This window comes from Chionomys nivalis, chromosome 4 (assembly GCF_950005125.1).
Source record: "Chionomys nivalis chromosome 4, mChiNiv1.1, whole genome shotgun sequence".
Classification (NCBI taxonomy): Eukaryota; Metazoa; Chordata; class Mammalia; order Rodentia; family Cricetidae; genus Chionomys; species Chionomys nivalis.
This window is the reverse complement of record NC_080089.1, coordinates 45,130,066-45,149,042: the sequence shown is the minus strand read 5'-3', so window position 1 is coordinate 45,149,042 and position 18,977 is coordinate 45,130,066. Positions and strand designations below refer to the sequence as shown.

At 48.9% G+C, this 18,977-nt stretch overlaps 2 protein-coding genes across 2 annotated transcripts; both read right to left on the bottom strand.

The window, feature by feature from the left end:
• Nucleotides 1–1,348: 1,348 nt before the first annotated feature.
• Nucleotides 1,349–10,223, bottom strand: Zpr1 (ZPR1 zinc finger). Its single transcript, XM_057767412.1, has 14 exons — nt 10,018–10,223; nt 9,730–9,891; nt 9,230–9,320; nt 8,827–8,897; nt 7,707–7,793; nt 7,327–7,449; nt 6,969–7,016; nt 6,731–6,797; nt 6,367–6,437; nt 5,509–5,598; nt 4,815–4,925; nt 3,670–3,756; nt 3,445–3,510; nt 1,349–2,039 (listed from the first exon to the last, which is right to left on the bottom strand). The coding sequence occupies exons 1-14, from the start codon at nt 10,192–10,194 to the stop codon at nt 1,905–1,907; spliced, it is 1,386 nt and encodes a 461-aa protein (XP_057623395.1). The 5' UTR covers nt 10,195–10,223; the 3' UTR covers nt 1,349–1,904.
• Nucleotides 10,224–12,099: 1,876 nt separating this feature from the next.
• Nucleotides 12,100–14,665, bottom strand: Apoa5 (apolipoprotein A5). Its single transcript, XM_057768448.1, has 4 exons — nt 14,522–14,665; nt 13,975–14,031; nt 13,788–13,887; nt 12,100–13,306 (listed from the first exon to the last, which is right to left on the bottom strand). The coding sequence occupies exons 2-4, from the start codon at nt 14,021–14,023 to the stop codon at nt 12,355–12,357; spliced, it is 1,101 nt and encodes a 366-aa protein (XP_057624431.1). The 5' UTR covers nt 14,024–14,031; nt 14,522–14,665; the 3' UTR covers nt 12,100–12,354.
• Between the last annotated feature and the right edge of the window lie 4,312 nt (nt 14,666–18,977).

Here is an 18,977-nt window from a genome sequence, read left to right as displayed (position 1 = left end):
GGACACTATGCTGGAACAGGCTTCCAAATACCATTTAGAGGGAGTCAAACAAATCCCACTCCCAATATTGTGACTATGAAAAATGAATAGGTTTCATCAAATCTTTACATGTTTGGTATTGTCTCAAGAAAATGGTATAAAATCTTCTCAATAAAAATGACATGGATTTGATGTCAGTGTGGCAAAAAAAAAAAAAAAAAAAAAAAGCTAGAAAGATTCTGGTACTTCTTCTATAGAGGGTTAAGTGTTTTGTGAATCTTTACTTGACCCCCACAGCTGTTCCTTCTTCCATCTAGCACTGGGGATTGAACCCAGGAACTTGCACAAGGTAGGTAAAGTTCTAGAGCAGAACTCAATCCCCCGCCCCTTTCTGAATTGTAAAGACAAGATCTTGCTAAGTTGTCTGGGTTGATCTTGAATTTGTTATCCTCCTGCCTCAGCCTCCCAAGTAGGTAGACTACACCATGGCCCAGCCTTCGGTTTTATTGCCTTCTTTAGAGATAAGTTTGAGCAAGTACTAGAGCCCATCCATTTTCACACTGATAGATTCTGGTTTTTGCCAGCAGAGGCCAGCAACACGTGGAGCCGTTTCGGTTGTTTTGCTCTTAGACAGGGTTTCTCTGTGTGACCTGCCTGCCTCTACCTGATGTGGAGGAAAGGTAGAATGTGGAGGAAAGGTAGAAGGTGATACAGTGGGTACCCAATGTCCTCCTCTAGCTTCCACATGCACATACATCATCACACATGTGCACACACGTTAACGCTCTGAAGTTTAGGAGTCATTTGCTAACCTGGTCTTCAGACTCTTGCTGGGCGGTGGTGGCGCATGCCTTTAATCCCAGCACTCGGGAGGCAGAGGCAGGTGGATCTCCATGAGCTCGAGGCCAGCCTGGTCTACAAGAGCTAGTTCCAGGATAGGCTCCAAAGCAACACAGTGAAACTCTGTCTCAAAAAACCAAAACCAAACAAAAAAAACCTTCACTCTTTCTATGCCCTTCCCTTCCCACTCCACCCTGACGTTCTCTTTCCCTTGTCTAGTATTGTCAGTTCCCCCACTAAACTTTTTTTTTTTTCAAGACAGAATTTCTCCGTGTAGCCCTTGGCTGTCCTGCTGTCTTGGAACTCGCTCTGCAGACCAGACTGGCCTTGAACTCAGCGCTTTCCTCTGCTGGGATTAAAGGTGTACACCACATCTGGCTTCCCTGGCCAGACTTTAAGCTTCATGAAACGGATGGATCCATGCAGGTTCCCGGCTCAGAGTAGACATGGTCTGATGGAATGAATGAAACACTGCCTGACTTGCCCAGTGACAGTGGACAAAGTTTGGGAAACTTTTTTTTAATCCCTCTTTTCTTTTTTTGAAGATAGAATCTCACTACCTGGCCCAAACTGGCCCCAGTCCTGAATGCTGGGATTACACGTATGACCCTCCATGGTCAGCTTAGGCAGCTGGATTCTAACAGCATGATATTCTGCAAGGACACAGTGACCACAGAGGCAGGTGTTGTTAAAAGCCATCGCTTTAATGTTAGCTTCTTCCCCTGTGCTCCACAGTCCCCCAGAAGCTCCATCCTGCTAAGCAAGCCCAAAGCCAGCTGGAACTTGAATTTCACATCACCGAGCTTTAGAGTCTCAGTGCTCAAGGGCAGAGCTGACAGGCAAAAGGTGATGGCAGACGCCACGGTGTCCTGAGTTCTCAGACTGACTTAAAACCTCCAAAAGAAGGTCAGGGAGCACAGGAGGGCTGCAGCTGCATCTCCAGCTGCTCATCTCGTGCTTAGATCTCTGGCTCAAGCGATATCCTCCTCACCATGGGCAAGGGCTTGGACGCTCATCGTTTCCAACAGTCATAAATAAGTCTGTGGGACTGGTGGCATTGAAGATGGCCTGGGAGCTGTGCGCTGCTACCGCTGTGGGGCCAGACCTGCCTCATAGCCCTCTGTCTTCATGTCATTGAGCCCAAGCTCCTCATTTTGGTCAAAGGTACGCGTGTACCGCTCTACCTTCATCTCTGGATCATCTTCAGGGGCATACACATTCTGCAAGGCCAAGGGCAGACAATTAGTGCCCTATATCCCACCATCCGCTCCCACAGCTGCAACTGTCTCTCAGTTTTCTAAGAACTCCATGGGATTTGGAGGGCTTTTAGTGCCCATAGCCACATAGTGTGTCTGCGAGCATGCATGCACATGCACACATGCACACATACATACATACATACATACATACACACACACACACACGTAGGGGTGCTAGTTATCAAACCCTCTGTACATTGGTATATAAGAGTTCAATGACCTATATCCTCAGTTCTAAGCATTTTTATATATGGCCTTCTTATAAAAAATGTAGCTACAGCTGGTGATTGTGTGTAATGCCAGTACTCTGGAGACCGAGACAGGAAGATTACAAGTTTAAAGCCAGCCAGGATACATAACAAGGTCTTTTTTCAAAAAGAAAAAGAGGGTAGGAGAAAGGAAGAGAGAGAAGAAAGACAAGGAGGAAGGAAGGAAAGAAGGAAGGAAGGAGGGAGGGAGGGAGGGAGGGAGGGAGGGAGGGAGGGAGAGAGAGAGAGAGAGAAAAGAAAGCGAGGGGGTTGAGGGACTACTAATTACAGCAAAGGTCTTGATAATATAAGTAACTCAGGCCAGTTTTGCCAGCCCCATCAATATTCATTAATATTAAAGTAAGGATGAGGCCCTAGGTTCAAACACCACAATAAGAACAAAATATTGTTATAGTTTTATCAATTAACAGATGCAAGTCCAATCAGCCTAGCACCTCACAATATTCCCGCCCTGACCTCTAGACAGTCAGAGATGCAGGACGGAAACCTCAAAGCTGAGGACAAGAGGAGGAGCAAGAAGAGATCTTACTTTCTTGCTCACTTTTAAACCTGGGGTTTTGAGCAAGCTAGCTGGGTAGGCACACGCTTATTTAAAAAATTATTTATTTACTTTTATTTTTTTCTGTAGATTCTTGTTATGTCTGTGTGAGGATAACAGATTCCCTGGAACTAGAGTTACAGACAGTTGTGAGTTGCTATGTGTATGCTGAGAATTGAACCCTGGTCTTCTGGAAGAGCAGCCAGAGCTTTTAACAGCTGAGCTGTCTCTCTAGTCCTAGGCACTTACTCTTGGTTCTTTTTTCACTTTTTTTTTTTTTTAAATCTTTAGACAGACTTACTAAATTGCACAGGCTGGTCTTGAACTTGCAATCTTCATGGCCTCCTGAGCAGCTCAGATTACAGACCTGCAGTAGGTCTGGCCTATTTACCTTTAATTGCACACACTTGAAATCCTCCCACCTTCCCTTTTCTTCCTGTCTTCCAAGACCTGCCCAAAATCCCAGTTAAAGCAGTCCACTCAGAAACCAGTCTTTCCTTATCAAGGGCTATCATGCACAGTCTATGAAGATTAGAACACTCAGGAAAGCCTACTGTACCTGCAGGTAACTGTTTCCTGCTGGATCGTTCATAACAAAGTGGGCCTTCAGCTTGCCCTCGATGATCTACAGGAGAGAGGACATAGCAGGTAACTCTCACATTGATCCCAGAAAGAAGAGGCTATGATCGCCAGACAAGAGCCAAACGCAATTTACAGGTGTGGCTCCCAAAAGTTTAAAGAAGAGGGAAACTAGGATTTATGAAAACGGTCCATGTCCTCTTACCTGGTCCAACTTCTGACTAAACTCCCGCAGTTTCTCCGACTGGTCAGGATTCGAGCTGTCGCCCAGGGTGAATGGGTTCTTGGTTACCTGTAGCACGTGACCGTTGAGTTACTACAACACCGGCTGTATTGGTTACTGGGCTCAAGCACACAGCAGGTGTGCAGAGCAGTGGTTGCCCAGTCAGAGAAGGCTGTTCTCCACTTCCCACATGGCTTGCTGAGGGGAGGCAGGCGGCAGAGACTACGACAGGGAAGGATGTCTACGAGACTGCTTTGGCAAGAAGGTAACCAGCTAGCTGGGCAGTGGTGGCGCACGCCTTTAATCCCAGCACTCAGGAGGCAGAGACAGATGGATCTCCGTGAGTTTAAGGCCAGCCTGGTCTACCAAGTGAGTTCTAGGAAAGGCTCCAAAGCTATAGAGAAGCCCTGTTTCAATATGAGATGAACTCTATAAGAGTTCTTACAATATCTAATCCAGTCTGGAAAAGAAAGCAAAGTACAGTTTACAAAAAGAAGCCAGGCATGGCTACACATGAGCCTGCAATCCCAGCACATGGAAGGTGGAGGCAGGACAGTGATCTCAGGGCTAGCCTCAACTACATGGCAAAACCATCTCTAAAATAAATAAAGGGAGCAAACACATACGATCTACTGAAATTATGCACCACTACAGGAAGAGTCCACACATGTTCACCAGATTGTTTCCTCAATTTTTCTATCTGTGTTGAATACAGTGGATTCACTACATAGGCTAAACCACACATACACATACGCTATGGAGTTTAGATGCCAAAGACCCTCCTTCTCCTATCTTGCAATGAGATAATGACTTACTCAAGATCATAAAATAACTATATTACTTCACGGTTAGTCTTAAGAATTTCCATTCAAAACTTCCTATAACTAACTTCTCTTCATAATCAATACTTAAGTCTCTCAAACTACTTTAAGGCAAAACAAAAACAAAACTAACAAAAAAACCTTAGTTATAAGCAATAAAATAAGATTTTTTTGGTAGAGGGCATTTGTGATAGGGCTTCAGGTCGACCTCAAATTCTCTGTCTTTCTGCCCCAGCTTCTAGAGCTAGGACAGCCCTTCCCCAGCCCAACTGCTCAAAGGAGCTGTATACCACACTCCAGACTCACCAGTTCTCGGATGTCTTTCAGAAGCCCTTCCAGAGTGGTGAACTTGCCCCCAAGGACAGCCATTCCCAGTTCAAACTCCAGCTCCGGGATTTCCACACTGCACGTCTCAGACTGTAAGACAATGGTCAAATGAGGGTTTAAATGGGAGGACAGCAGCAGAGCTTCATACAGGAGGCCCTGTATACTATTCCAGAGGCTCCAGGTTCAATCCATAGCACCAAACAGATATTCAGAGAGACAAAATGATTTAAACCAGAGTAAAGAAAGCCAACCAAAGGCCTCCTGACAAATGAATTAATAAACCAGCGACAGTCTGAGGACAAGGTCACTATGCTAGTTTTCTCTGACTACCTAGCTAAAATCCAGGGACTCACTCCCCATCTGAACCAACATGAACCTGGCACAATAAACTGAAACTCCGAGTCACAGCTACAAGCTACCATTAGGGTACAAGCTATCATTAGGGACGGAGAAGAGCCCACACAGTCAATGGAAACTAAAAAGCAACTGAGTCACTGCTCAGAAAGATTACAGGTCACCTGCGGGGTCTGTAGTCCCAATCATGGAGAACCCTACTCAGGGTCACTCCAGCCCAGGGGACTACAGGCTTCCTTATGTTCTCAAACACTAAAATGATAACTTCCTCTAGACAGAAGCAGCTATAGGAGCAGCTGTTTTCCAAGCAGGCTGTTACCTTGAGGAGGTCTCTGGTCATGTCTGAGGGGTCTGTGATGTGGAGGGTGATCTTGGTACCCAAGGGCTCTACAGCTCCTCCAGACTTCACCTGCAGGAAGGATGGTCAGGAACCACATCAGGGAAGACCCCGTCACCAGTGCCAGGAAGACTTCAGCTCTATGTAGGCACAGACTAACAGATGCCAACGACAGCCTTCTAACTCAGCAAGGGCAGCAGGGACCAAAACCAAAAACACCGAGAGTCGGTGGGAACACTGTGCCTAGCCCTGGTAGCTTGCCAAATAGCCAAGCACCCTGAATGCACCTTTAAAAATAAAAACCCTATTAGGCACTGAAAGAGACTTCTAAGTTGAAAGAGACTCCAGTCCCCATCTCTGCAGTCAATGCAATGGGTGAAGAATTTACTCAGGGGCTGGGATGTAGGTTGACAGCACACTTGCCTAGAATGTACCAGGCCCCAGGTTTACTGTCCACTGCTCCCCACCCCAGTACGTTTAATCAGCTTATGTTTGATATACTTGGGGAAGGAGGGTTACAACCAACCCTCCACAGCAGCTATCAAATCAATTCCAGACAGTTCTCTTGAGTTCTTCACTAAGAGTTACAATCTGCCTAACTCCCAGTCCTGAGTGATCAAAGCCTCTTCTACAAGGTCACCTCTTCATCCATCTCGGTACTTCCAACTTTTCTTCTCTAGGCTAATTCTCAGCCTCCTTCAAGGGCTCCTCCCCACACTAAGTCCCCAGAAGCCCAACTACACCCACGCCCATCCTGAAGTACATCTAGAAAGCAAGCAAGTAACTGCAAAGGCACTGCCCTTGTGCCAATCTTCCTCCCCAGCAATGGAGCCCACCCACCTCATTAGTCCGATGCCCACAGTTCTCGCAGTTGGTGGCCATGATGATAACCTCTTTAAAGTGGGGGATTTCTGGAAGACTTAGTTAAAGAAGTCTATCTGCTTCCTGGAGAGTAAGACAGCCCCGCCCACCCAGAAAAAGAAAAGCCAAATCCCTCACAAGCAGATGCTGGACCACACTAGACAACCTAACTCCAGGTCCCGTGTTTACAAATATTTAAAGACATGGCATAGGCCACACACACAAGTCAAGGTATGTAGTTTCATCAAAGGGTCCTCCTCATCACAGAGGATAAAGCTCCCATCTTTAATATAATGTTCGTGCCTGAGTCAGCTGAAGAGCAACCCAACTGCTTAAAAGATACGGACTAGCTTCATGTTGGTCTGAGCTGGGGCATTGCACTCTGGGCAGTTGGTGTTGAACTGGAGCACCTGAAACACAATATGGGACACAGGTTGAGCACTCCCACCCAGGGAAGCTAAAGATATTCAGCTGGAATGCTGGTGGTCACCCATATTAGTTATGACAATGAGAAACACTGGATTCCATGGGACTCAGCCCACAAATCTGCTATGTCTTCAAAAGGAGCCAACACAACTCACTTCATTTCTGAGATCTTCCTCTTCTGACTTCTCTTCTGGTGCTTCTGCCTAAAAGAACAGAAGCACAAACCACAAGCTGACAGGTAGACCTCAGCCTCCCAACACCCCGCCCTGCTCAGAGAGGGAGAAAATGCCTTTGTTCCCTATAAGGCGCCAACTCATAGGACAGAGAAATCCCTCAATCAAAGGAAGGACATCACAAATCCTAACTGAGCTTGATGAGAGGCACAAATGAACTCAGATAGGGTGCCGCCAGGTGGTGTTGGCGACAATAGCAAAGTAAATCTGTAGTGACTTCAAGCAACCCAGAATGCAGGCCAACCCCCGAGCATTCCTCTGACTCCTTCAGTCCACTTACTTGGAGCCCCAGCATCTCGGCTTGCTGTGGGGTTCGGTTGTAGTGTGTGATCACCAAGGCATCATCTTTCTGGGGAGCATGTGGGTTTTCTACAAAGCTGTTTCCCGAGGGATCATCAATGATCTAACAGACAGGTGAGGAGAGAGTAAAACAAACCACACATAATCTCCATCTACCACCAGACCACAGCAGACAAATCATAGTCAGTTTTCTGTTGCTCTGTATTTGTGGCTGGGCTTCAGTGTAGCCCCGCCTGGCCAAGAACTTGCTATGGAGTCAAGGAGGACCCTGAACTCTTGTAGTTAGAGAGATCAATCAGTGTCAATGGCCTCACCCTTCCCTCCTTACATTGAAAACAACCACAGTCACTCGGTACTTACCAGAGTGAACGGGGAAGCCAGCCTCTTTAGGTCCTTCAGTTTGCCAATGAACTCATCAATTCTTTCAGCTATGGCGTGTTCCATCACCTGCCACATACAGACGAAAACACCAGACTGGTAGTACACCTCAGGCCCAACCCTCTCACACATGTATCTGCACTGACGTCAACCTTAGAGTGGGAGCACAGGACCCACACTTCACAGTGGGCTACAGCAGCAAATCTGAGGTTTATAAACAGTGCTGGGGCAGGAGGTAGGGCTTATTTTCCCACTTATTCAACCATTTAGATGTAACTCCACTCCACAGGGATTCATTGCTTCTGGCCTACAAAGGCATCTGCCATCATAAATATACATATCCACACACAGGCACACAGCACACAGTTAAAAATACATTCCTTAAAATTCAAAATCTTGTCATGCCTCTCTAGTCAGTTAGGGAGACAGATGACTACATGAGCAATTACATTATTCCTGTAATAATAAATATAGATATAAAATACCCAGGAGGCTGTAGATAACTGAAAAGCTTCTCCAATGTAATGTTACATTGTCTAAGGGGAACCTGAATATACACGGGGGAGAGACAGAAACAGCACCTTTACATGCTTTGTCAGAAAGTTCCCCAACATGTGATCAGACACAGTTTGTAACACAAATAATAAAAACCCAGAGACAGATATTGGGGCTCAACCTGAAAACCAGAAAAACAAAGCAGTCAAGCCACAAGAGAAGTCTGGTCTCTACCAAGGCTGGACAACTACAAAACTAAAATAAACAGCCTCTCTCTCCTCTCATTTTATATTCCCTCTAGTGCTGGGATTAAAGGTGTGAGCACCACCACCTGCATTTATTTCTGCATTGATCTTGCGCAGCCCAGGGTGGCCTTTAACTCACAGAGATCCATCTGACTCTGCCTCCCAAATCCTGGGATTAAAGATGCATGCCACCATTACCTGACATGTGGCTTTAGTTTTGTCTCTGCTCTTCAAGCAAGATTTATTTATCAAAATACAAATAATATACGGCTCCAACAGTTCAGATACATGGAAGAGGCTGACTCTATTTTAACACGAACGATAATTCCTTGCTGCTGCAATTTGAGAAAACCCCTGCTCACCCGTCGTGTGGGCTGGTCCTGCTCCAGGCCAGAGATGGCACGGCTGATCAATCCTTCAACGGTGGTCAGAGCTTGTGAACGAAGCGCAGACAAGTGAGTGGTAGCTTGCTATCCCATGACCCTTCGCACTTTACCTCAACTCTGCAGGCCTTGCTTCCCTCATCTGTCAAGTTCTAAAATAAGTGCACTACGGTCTGTCTTACTGGGACTCCCAACCACCCTTACTCTCAAGTGATTTTGCCATAACTTTCTACTCACGTCAAAGCACGAACGGCCAAAAATCCACTATGATTGCACGGCCAAACACAAGGCACTAGGCCTGGCCTGGCAACCAGGCTTTGCCAGAAAAAAGTAATATTTCAGGAGTGTGCGAACAGCTCACATACCCGATCTCAAGACTCACCTCCCTTCTGGCTGAAGGCTGGAATTTCAAAATCCAGCTCCGGGATCCTTGTGGTGGCAGAGTCTGTCTTCACCACTTCTCTGTTCATGTCCTGGACAGAAAGGAAAAACGTTCTAGCAAGAGAGGTCAGCAATGTGGCTTCTCTGGGAAGCAATCAGCCCATCTTCTCTATCAGATGCCAGCCTAGATGTTTCTTCTCCCTCCCTTCCATTCAGAAACGTCCAAACTACTTCAGGACAGGACATACGGGGCGAGCCAGAATGCCCAGAAGCTGGGAACTCAGCCCATAAAGTCCTGCCCATTCACTCCATCACAAAATTCAAAGCACTTTAACCACAGGACCACTGAGTACAGGGCAGCACCACCAATACCACTACCAAAGGAGGATACTCAAGGCTTGGCCACAGGGATTTACTGGAGGTGCGGACCGGAGCTGTTGACTCTGGCCTCCAAAGCTCTCTCTGAAACCGTGGATAGTAGCTCCTCTGGGCTATACCCACCTCTTGGCCCCTAACGGTCAAAGTGTATCGCACTCCCTGGTCCTGGATCCTGCCTGCTGACTGGATCTCCGTGTTGTTCCAACCGCAGTGCTCGCAGAAAAAGGAGCTCACGATTATTTCTCTAAAGAAGGGGATCTTGGTGAGCAGAAGGCGCGTCGTGCCCTGAGGAAGCAGAAGCAGCGAGGGAAAGAATGAGTGAAACTCGTTTGTCCTTCCTATACGCCTGGACAGACTCTGGGTGCCCGGCTGGGTGGTCCCCTGGCCCCAGACTTCGCGCCCCTGACTCACGTTACGGTAACAGTTCATGCACAGCGACTCGATCTCGGTGGGCTGCTGCTCCTCGTCCTCGGCGCTGAGGGGCCGGAACAAGGGCCCCGTGGCTGGCGATCCGGCCGCGGAGGGCGAGGGCCCAACTGCAGCCCCCGGCCCCGGGGGACCGGGCTGCACAGCCCCGCTGGCGGACATCACCACACACGCTGCTCAGGTAGCAGCTTCCGGCTTCCGGCGCTCGCGTGACCTCACTTCCCCCAACTACTGCCTAAAGTTCCGCCCCCTTCTTAAAGAGGCCACGGATCCTGCTCCTACCAAGTCAGTATCTGACTTCCGGTTCCTGGATCACGCGGACTGCGCTTCCGTAGCCAGACTGGAATGCCGCAACTCGCAGTCAAATCAGTGTCTGGCTCCTTGATTGTGTCTCCACCACACACGGAGCCTAACCGTTGGTCCCCAAGTCTATGTAAAAATGCCTGACGACAGGGGACTGGCTTGCCTTGGAATCCCCTTGGCTGTGCCCTCCAAACTCTGCTTGCTTCATGATGAGCCAGACCTTGCTTGGGTCCCCTCTCCAGGGCTCAGCTTCTTCTCCCTTTTTTCCCTCCCTGTTCCCCCAGCTCCCTATTTCTGTCCTCATAAGCACGGCCCTGATTTTACTCCCTCTCTTCCCCACTTCACTCACCCGTTTCTTTCTCCCTGTTTCCTAACAAATCACCCTGCTTTGTCGGTTTCTTTCAAGTTTTCTTTCTAGCACTTACTCTCCACGTCATGGACCCAGTTCCGTGGCTGAAACTGACTACGTTTACAATATCAGGGATGATAAGTGTGTGATCGCGTGGAGCCCAGCTCCACATACGGTCTGTGGTGGTGGGGTATGAAGAATCCTGGACAGGGAAGGCTGAGGCAGGCTGAGCAGGGAGGACAGGGTTCTGGGCAGAAGTATGGAAAGACAGCCGCTTTTATGCTTGCCTCTTTCCCCCACCTCATCCAGTTTCACTGGTCCCAGGCGATCTTTGCTGAGTGTGTGTACGAAGGAGGAGAGTTAGGAATTTGGGGTTCACCAAGCACGGTGGCATATACTGTTAACCCCAGCACTTGGGGGGGGGGCAGGGACAGGCAGATGTCTATGAATTTGAGGCTAACCTGATCTACATAGTGAGATCTTGTCTCAGAGGGGGAGGGGGGAGTTAGTGTATGGATCCCAAGAAGAGGGTCAAAAATCCGTAAGGAATCCAGAACACCAGGAGCAAGGGTGACAGGATCCCTCAGGGACTGCAGGTGACGAGGGCATGTTTGTCCAGTGACAGACTGTATTCCACACACGCTCTCCTATGATGAGTAGGGTGTGGAACGAGACTGGTGCAGAACCGGGGTCAAACCTGCCTCATCCTCCCCCCCACCATGTGACAGCTGTGGTTGAGCCAAGGGTCCTGTGGCAGAACTCACCCAGGTTGGACCCCTCTGACATACCAGGAACAGAAAAGGGACAATGAGAAAGAGCGAGCAAAGAGCTAAGAGTGGAGGGTGGGCGTGTTCTGGGGCAGTGGGAAGGCAGTTGCTCTCGGACACGGGCCAATGAGAGTCACACCAGGCCAACAAACTTCCTCCGTCACGAGCATCTATTTCATTTCAACAAAAGATGTCAGTTTCACCCCGAGAGTCAGGATGTGGAGATGGAAGATGGGAGGGGGCATACAGCATGCTCCCTACGGGGGTTTTAGAAGTCCTCGCTGTGTGGAGGGCTCAGTCCCTTTATGGGTGCGGAGTTACATAACGAAATAGGGGCTCTGCCCTGTTGCAGCACTGATCCACCAGCAGCACTGCTAGTGGGATCTGCACACACCATAATATGCTCTCTCTATCACTTTCTCCTCCTGCTCTCTTCCAACAGAAGCTCTCGTGGCAGCCCTGGGAAGACAAGAGCTCCTCTCTGTGGGCCAGCTCTAACAGTGCCCATCAGGCAGCCAGAAGTAACAGGAGCCAAACTCCAGGTTATAGTGGCCCAGGCTTCCAGCACTGTCATGTACCAGCTTGCAGGCAGGCTCCCATGCGCGCGCGCGCACACACACACACACACACACACACACAATCTTCCTCGCCCTTCACCCCAAATGTTGCAACTCGTGTGGCTTCCCAAATGAGCACCAGAAGCTGGGTTTGCGAAACCTGGCGAGTGTAATGCCCCTGAGTGGGGGAGCTGAGGCTGGATAGGTTTGGGCAGCACCATTTGGTGGCCTCACCTATGCTGTGCAGAACCCTCCACCCTCTGACCAATAATAGGCCATGCTAGAGGCTCAGGATCCAAGGATCCCCAGACAGAGAGCTGGGGAGTGAACCTGAGCCAGTAGATCCTCAGGGCTCTCCCAGCTGGCTATGGTCTTGGTCGTGAAGGCTATAGCTAATATCTTCCCACAGGTCATCCAGTCGACTCTGCAGTCTGTTCAGGGCCTTGTCCTTGTCCGGGTGTTCCAACTCAGGAGCGAAGGCGCTGTGGCCAGGCGGGGGTGGTGCTAGCTGCTGCTGAACTTCCTCTGTCTCCTGGTCAATGGCCCGAGTGAATGCAGCGATCTGTAGGTAGGTGTCGTGTCGAAAAGCCTGGAGTCTCTGGCGGACCTCCTCAGAGAGTGCCTGGGGGTCCGGGGAGGCTCCAGCCTCGGCCCCATCTGCGCTGGTGCGGACAAAGGCACTGAGCCCCTCGCGCAGCTGGTCCAGGTTGCGCTGGATGCTGGTGTGCAGGTCCTTTGCCTTGAGTGTGAGTTTGTGGGACAGGCTCTGCACACAGCGGCTGAGTCGCGCGGGGCTGGCAGCCGCGTGAGGAGCGACACTGCGGTGCAGCTCCTGCACATGGTGCCCAATGCCGGTCACCAAGCGCTCGGCGTAAGGGTGGAAGAGTTTTTTGACCCGGTCTGTGTGATGCAGCACTCGACTTTGCATTTCCTGCAGCAGACTCAGCGCCTCGGCCACGCCCCCCAGCAGCTGGGCCTTGGTGTCTTCTCCCACCAGACGCAACTGTTCTTGCAGCTCCTGCACGCTCAGGCCCACCTGCTCCATCAGCTCCACTGTGTAGGGCTTCAGCTGCTGCCTCAAGCCCTCCAAGTTCCAGCCTATCTGCTGGTGCTTTGCAGCCATGTAGGGTCCCAGGCGAGCTCTCACCTCCCCCAGCTCCTGCTGAAGCTGCTTCCTCATGCCTTCTGGATCCTGTGCCAGTGGGTGAGGCTCCTTCCCCGGCCCACTTGAGGGGCTCAGCTTTCCTAGGAAGTTGTTCAGATTGTAGAGGTCTTGCTCCAAGCTATTTTTCGTGCTCCTGGAGGAGAAAGGTAGAGAACCAGGCCATTAGACTGTTAGCCCTGAACATCCTCCTTGCCCCAGAGCCATGGGCCAGCAATATTTTGTAGACACCAGGACAGGAGGAGTGGCAGGGAGAGCCAGGGTCTTTAGTCCTAATCCCAGCCAAGTACATCCTTCCATTCAGAGCGCAAACACGATATTGTGTGGGCAATTCAGTTCAGTCCTACAGCGCTATCCAAGAAGATGTCACAGACATGTCCAGAGTCACACTATCCTGTCATTCTATAGCCTGTTAATCTCAGGTGCCACACCTCAATGGGAAAGAGCGCAGCAGGGCAGGAGACACTTGGGCAGAGGGTGACCAACATGGCTAAGCCATGCTTGCCAGTTCAAGCATGACTGGTTCCCTTGGCTTCCATATGAACCACAGAGCTGAGGAACCATTCCCCAACACGGCTGTGTGGGGCCCTCACCACACCCGAGTCCTGGTCACTCACTCCCGTGCCACCTTCTGCTGCTGGCCCATCATGCCTTTGTCCCCACTGCTCTGTCTGAAGTAGTCGAAGAAATCCTTCCGTGCCTGAGTAGCTGCAAACACTGCAGAGAAGGATGAGATGGTTAAAGACTGGGCCCCCAGTCCAACCTCCATCCCAACCCCACCCTGAAGTCAGATGGAAGACTCACCTGAGAGGAGGGCCAGGGCCCAAGTGATGACTGCAGCCATGTTTACCATGATGCGCTCTGAAAAGGAAGGTAGGTGGAGGCTCAATCAGGAGAAGGGGCAAAGGAAGGGACTGGATCTTGAAACCCTGCTCTGGGGACTAGCTGCTCCAAATCCCAGTAACCCTTCTCTCATGTATAGGTAACATCATGTAGAAGGCTCCAGAGCCCTTAACTAGGTACTTGGGGCATGGTATTGGCACTGGGATGGGAGAGATGTCTTCCTTAGACAGCAGGAGCAGGTTGTTCCTTACCTCAGTCACAAAGTAGAGATCCTGGAACTCAGGCTGCACAACAGAGATTGCCCACCTTGGGGTAATCTAGCTCCCTTGTGTGTTTGTCTTCCTGCCTCCAAGCCTACTTTGTGGCTAAAAAACTGGCATACCCAAGATGCAGGAGGCAGGTACTCTGTTAGCCCATACCAGCAGCTACTCCCTACAATGGCAGCCACCCCCACCACCACCCCGACCATCCTCACCACCCCCACTATGCCTCTGCCATGCAGGCTTACCTGCTCAGTTCTGGGCACAGAGAGCAGACATTCTGTTTTATACTCCAGGAGTCTGGGACTCTGACAGCAATTGCTCTGAGCAAACACCACGTGGAGGTTCAAAGAAGGATGACCCCAGTTGGCTCCAAGCATCCCCTCTCTCCTTTTCCCGGTGCTCTGAGCACTAATAAGCTTCCCAGCCTCAGGACACTGCCCAGGAGGGAAGTGGCTTCCTGGAGCCTTTACTAAGAGTGGACAGAACTTACCCCCCAAATCATGTGACCTCCAGCCTCCCCACTTGCTTGTTGACCCGTCTGCCAATAGGCACCACTTGTTTGTCTACTGAGGGCCCTGCTCTTACTCAATTACCCAGGGCACTCTGCCCTAGCCAGCCAGTCAAAGGAACAGTATCCAGGACTGGCTAGAACCAGGGCAGGCTTGATTTGCTCCACCATGGCCACTGCGGCAGCCTGAGAAGAGCCAGCATTTACAGGACTACAGACCCTCCTGTCTCTCCATGTGAGAAATAACCCTGCATTGAGCAGGAGGAGCCAGGTCCAGTTGAAGGAGGGTGGGTGGGCTGCATCTGAGATTCCGGGCCTCAGGGGTTAGACAGGAAAGATTCTCCTCGCTCACAGGGAAGGCTGGACTTCACCACTCTGGGCTTCTAAGAAGGGGAAGCCTGGAAGCCCAGACAAGCTACCTCCATACGCTTGCACATATACACCTGCGTGCTCCATCCTTGGTCTTAAGTGCTCCAGGCCTCCTATGAGTCTGTTCACCTCCATTCATACGCGGCCACAGCCTCCATCCCTCTCTTCTTGATTGCATTCAGAGACTTCCGCAGTCGCAGGTCCTCTTCTCCCGTCCATCTTCCACTGTGACCCAGTTCAGCCCGCGTCCCCTCTCTCCACGCAAAACCTCGACCATTCCTTGAGCTCCTTGCTTTTCAGGCCTCTGTACCAGGAATGGGGATGTATGCCTATAATCCCAGCAAAGGGGAGGAGGAGGCAGAAGGATTTCAAGTTGAGGCTAGCCTGGGCTGCAATACAAGGTCCTATCTCAAAAACCAACACTTAAAAAAAAAGAGAGAGAGAAAAGAAAGGAAGAAGCTGCAGAAACCACCACAGCCCCAGCACTTCAGTCATTACAGAGGGATGTAAGTCTGTTGACAGAGTACTTACCCAGCATGCGCAAAGACCAGAGACTGATCTCCAGCACTGCCTAACGCAGCATGATGGCTTGCGTCGGCAATCCTGAGACAGGACAATTGAAGGCACACGAGAGGGACAGGGCTCCTTCTAGAATCTGAGTGAAGCCTCCCAGCTGAGAAGCAGGAATACCTACACAATCACCACTTGCTATAAAGGCTGCAGACATAGCTAGGGTTCCTTTCAGATGAAGATGCCTTACGTTAAAATAGCTGCAGATATAGAGTCCTGAGCAGGGCCTCACTGCTTTCCCCAGACCCTACCTGAAACCTTAAACAACACTGTGTCCCCATGGGTTAGACTTTTTAAGTTATTGATTGTGATACTATCTGTCAGGTGCACACACACACACACACACACACACACACACGGGAACTACCCAGTGATAAGAGAGTCACTTCAAACCTCACCAAAGCCCTATATACGACTACTGTAAAAGCAATGAGCCTTGCCTCTCTTGAGAGGCCCATACCCACACCTGAGCATGTCTTCCTTTTTTCCTGAACACTTCTCTTTCTCCTAATAGCCATGCTTTAGCCTATATTATAATGTCTTTTAAATAAATTTCCAGTCCAGGCCTGTTTTACTGTATCAGCTAGTCTTGAAATTTTATTTTCTTTCTAAGAGGTTTTTTTTTTTTTTAAAATATCTGTGTATGGGGGGGGGGGGTGATGCTTCAGGAGGCCAGAAGAGGGCATCAGATCCCCTGGAACTGGAGTTACAAGCAGTTACAAGCTGCTCAGTGCAGGAGCTGAGACCTGAACCCAGGTCCTCCACAGAGCAGCAAATGCTCTGACCTGCTGAGCTGTCTCTCCAGCTCCCAAGTTTTCTTCATCTCTGCACTGAAGACTTTCGTGCTTGAAACACATGGAGTAACTTCTGCCTTTCTGTCAGAACCTGGACAAACAGGAAGGGTGATACCAAGCTTGCCGGCACCTCCTGGCTTCAGGGTGACGTGTTTGGGATGATTGGAGGTATGTGTGTATTTGCTTTGGGATGCATATGAATGAAATCATTTTTTATGACTTAAAACTGAAATATTGGCATTTTCATGTAGTTCTATCCAACAAGGTATATTCATATGTAATTTAGCATGTCTAATTCACTCTAGTTTTCTTAGTACAGGATCCAGCACATATCACAAAAGTGGGGTTGCTAAAAATATACATATTGATGATTGGCCAACTTTGAACAATGGGGAACTAAAATATTAGACCAAAGTAATGTAGGAAATGGGGAAGGGCAGATCAGAGCTAAAGCATTCTCCAGTCTTGCATTATCCAAGGAGAAGATGGGATATTGATCATCTCTCACTTTTTACGTCAGACAACACTATTAAAGTTTTAAAGAAAACCCATTAAATGAGTAAAAAGGAGGAATAACTTTCAAACCGGTAGGCGGGGAAGAGACTAAAGAGCGATGGGCTGACCTCTAGTAAAGGGTGATGGATTGATCGCATGTGCTCGCCTTGAGCTCTTTCCTGAAAACCCAATAAAATGTCCTTAAAGTGCCCTTGTTAAAAATGCATAAATCCATGAGGAAGAGAGAAAAAGAGACAAAAGCAACAATGTTTTGGAACTGTAAAACTCTAAACAGTCAAACTGTAGTTACTAGGAACACCTGAAATTATGGATTTTGAAGCAACAATCTAGAAAGCCAAATACTTGCTGGGTTTGCCTGTTTGAACTCCCAAAGTTTAGAGACAGCAGGAACAGATTCTTCTGGAAGTAGAGGTGGCAAAGGCACTAAAGATGCAGCAACTGGCTCAAAATACATTGGAGAAACAGCTATTTCCTTTGGCTCTACTTTGTACGGTCACTGTCCCTCCACTAAGGCAACAGAAAATACGGGCTTGTTTTCTGGATGTCTCACCTATAGATGACAAAGTATGATAGATGGCGGTGGTGCACAACTTTAATCCCATTATTCCAAGCGTCGTGAGGCAGAGGCAGGTGGATCTCTGTGAGTTCGAGGCCAGCCTGGTCTACAGAGTGAGCTTTAGGACAGCCAGGGCTACACAGAGAAACTCTGTTTCCAAAAACAAAAACAAAAGACGAAGTTAAGGTACTACAGGCGGCCAGGGTCTGTCTGTCTGTCTGTATGCCTGCAGAGCAGAAGAGAGCACCAGATCTCATTACGGATGGTTGTGAGCCACCATGTTGTTGCTGCAAATTAAACTCAGGACCTCTGGAAGAGCAGCCAGTGCTCTTAACCGCTGAGCCATCTCTCTGGTTCCGAGGCCAGGTTCCTATACACAAATGGGAACTTTATATGTTAAAGTCATATGGCTGGATGTGGTTCAGTCGGTAGAGTGTATGCTTCATATGCACAAAGCCTTCGTTTGGTGATGGCTGTTTGCCAGGCTTACTTTCTCTCCCCATTTAAATATTTTCTGTCTGTGCTTATCCACTAGTTATAGACAGCATTTAATTCTCTCCACAGCTATTGTTCTCAGATTGCTAAAAGTCAAAGGGGGCGGGGGAGGTCTTGAATTAAATTCCCAGCACCACATTGTGGCTCACAACCATCTATGATGAAATCTGATGCCCTCTTCTGGTGTGCAGGCAAAATGCAGACAGAACATTGTATACACAATAAATTTTAAAAAAAATTAAAAAAATCAAAGTGGGGGCATTCTGTAAAACTATGACACCATTATCCCATGGAAGAGAACTCCCAATCTTACACTACAACCACATATGAGTCCTAACCTTTCTTGACTTGTCTTTTTCTGGTTATTTTTGAGACAGTAGCCCTAACTGGACTGGAACTTACAGCCCTCTAACCTCAGGCTTCCCAGCACAAGTTATGTTTAAAGGTAGAAATACTATCAGAGGGAGGTGGGGACTTCACGTCACACACACCACACTGGGAGGCACAATATGGAGGGTCTTGCCGCTTGCCTGTTTCTAGGAGGAAAAGAGAGAAAGGATTGAGAATGCAAATGAGGCTACCGTGCAAACACCTTTGTAAATTTTTTTTGAGAGGGACAGAGGATGGAGGGAGTGTGTGTGTGTGTGTTAGAGTTTGTGAGTTGGCATGTTGTGTGCACATGTTAAAAACTGGAAGAAGCTGGTTCTTTCCTTCCATCATGTGAGATCAAACTCAGGTCCTTGGGCTCAACAGCAAATGCCTTTATCTCCTGAGCCTCCTTGCCAGTCTGCAAATACCTTTTCATATCCCAAATGCCAATGAATCTTGGGATACTAAAAGATAGTGACTCTGTCTCCTATTAAATACAAAAGATAGAGCTTAAGAAATGGATC

Bases quoted from the DNA above. Each gene is read 5' to 3' on its own strand.
- Apoa5 (XM_057768448.1), bottom strand. From the start codon at position 14,023: ATGGTAAACATGGCTGCAGTCATCACTTGGGCCCTGGCCCTCCTCTCA. The intron at 13,888-13,974 runs GTGAGTCTTCCA...CCTTCTCTGCAG, and splicing joins GGCCCTGGCCCTCCTCTCAG to TGTTTGCAGCTACTCAGGCA. The intron at 13,307-13,787 runs GTGAGTGACCAG...TTTCTCCTCCAG, and splicing joins CAGCAGAAGGTGGCACGGGA to GAGCACGAAAAATAGCTTGG.
- Zpr1 (XM_057767412.1), bottom strand. From the start codon at position 10,194: ATGTCCGCCAGCGGGGCTGTGCAGCCCGGTCCCCCGGGGCCGGGGGCT. The intron at 9,321-9,729 runs GTGGGTATAGCC...CTTTCTGTCCAG, and splicing joins TGACCGTTAGGGGCCAAGAG to GACATGAACAGAGAAGTGGT. The intron at 3,757-4,814 runs GTGAGTCTGGAG...CACGTGCTACAG, and splicing joins TGAAAGACATCCGAGAACTG to GTAACCAAGAACCCATTCAC.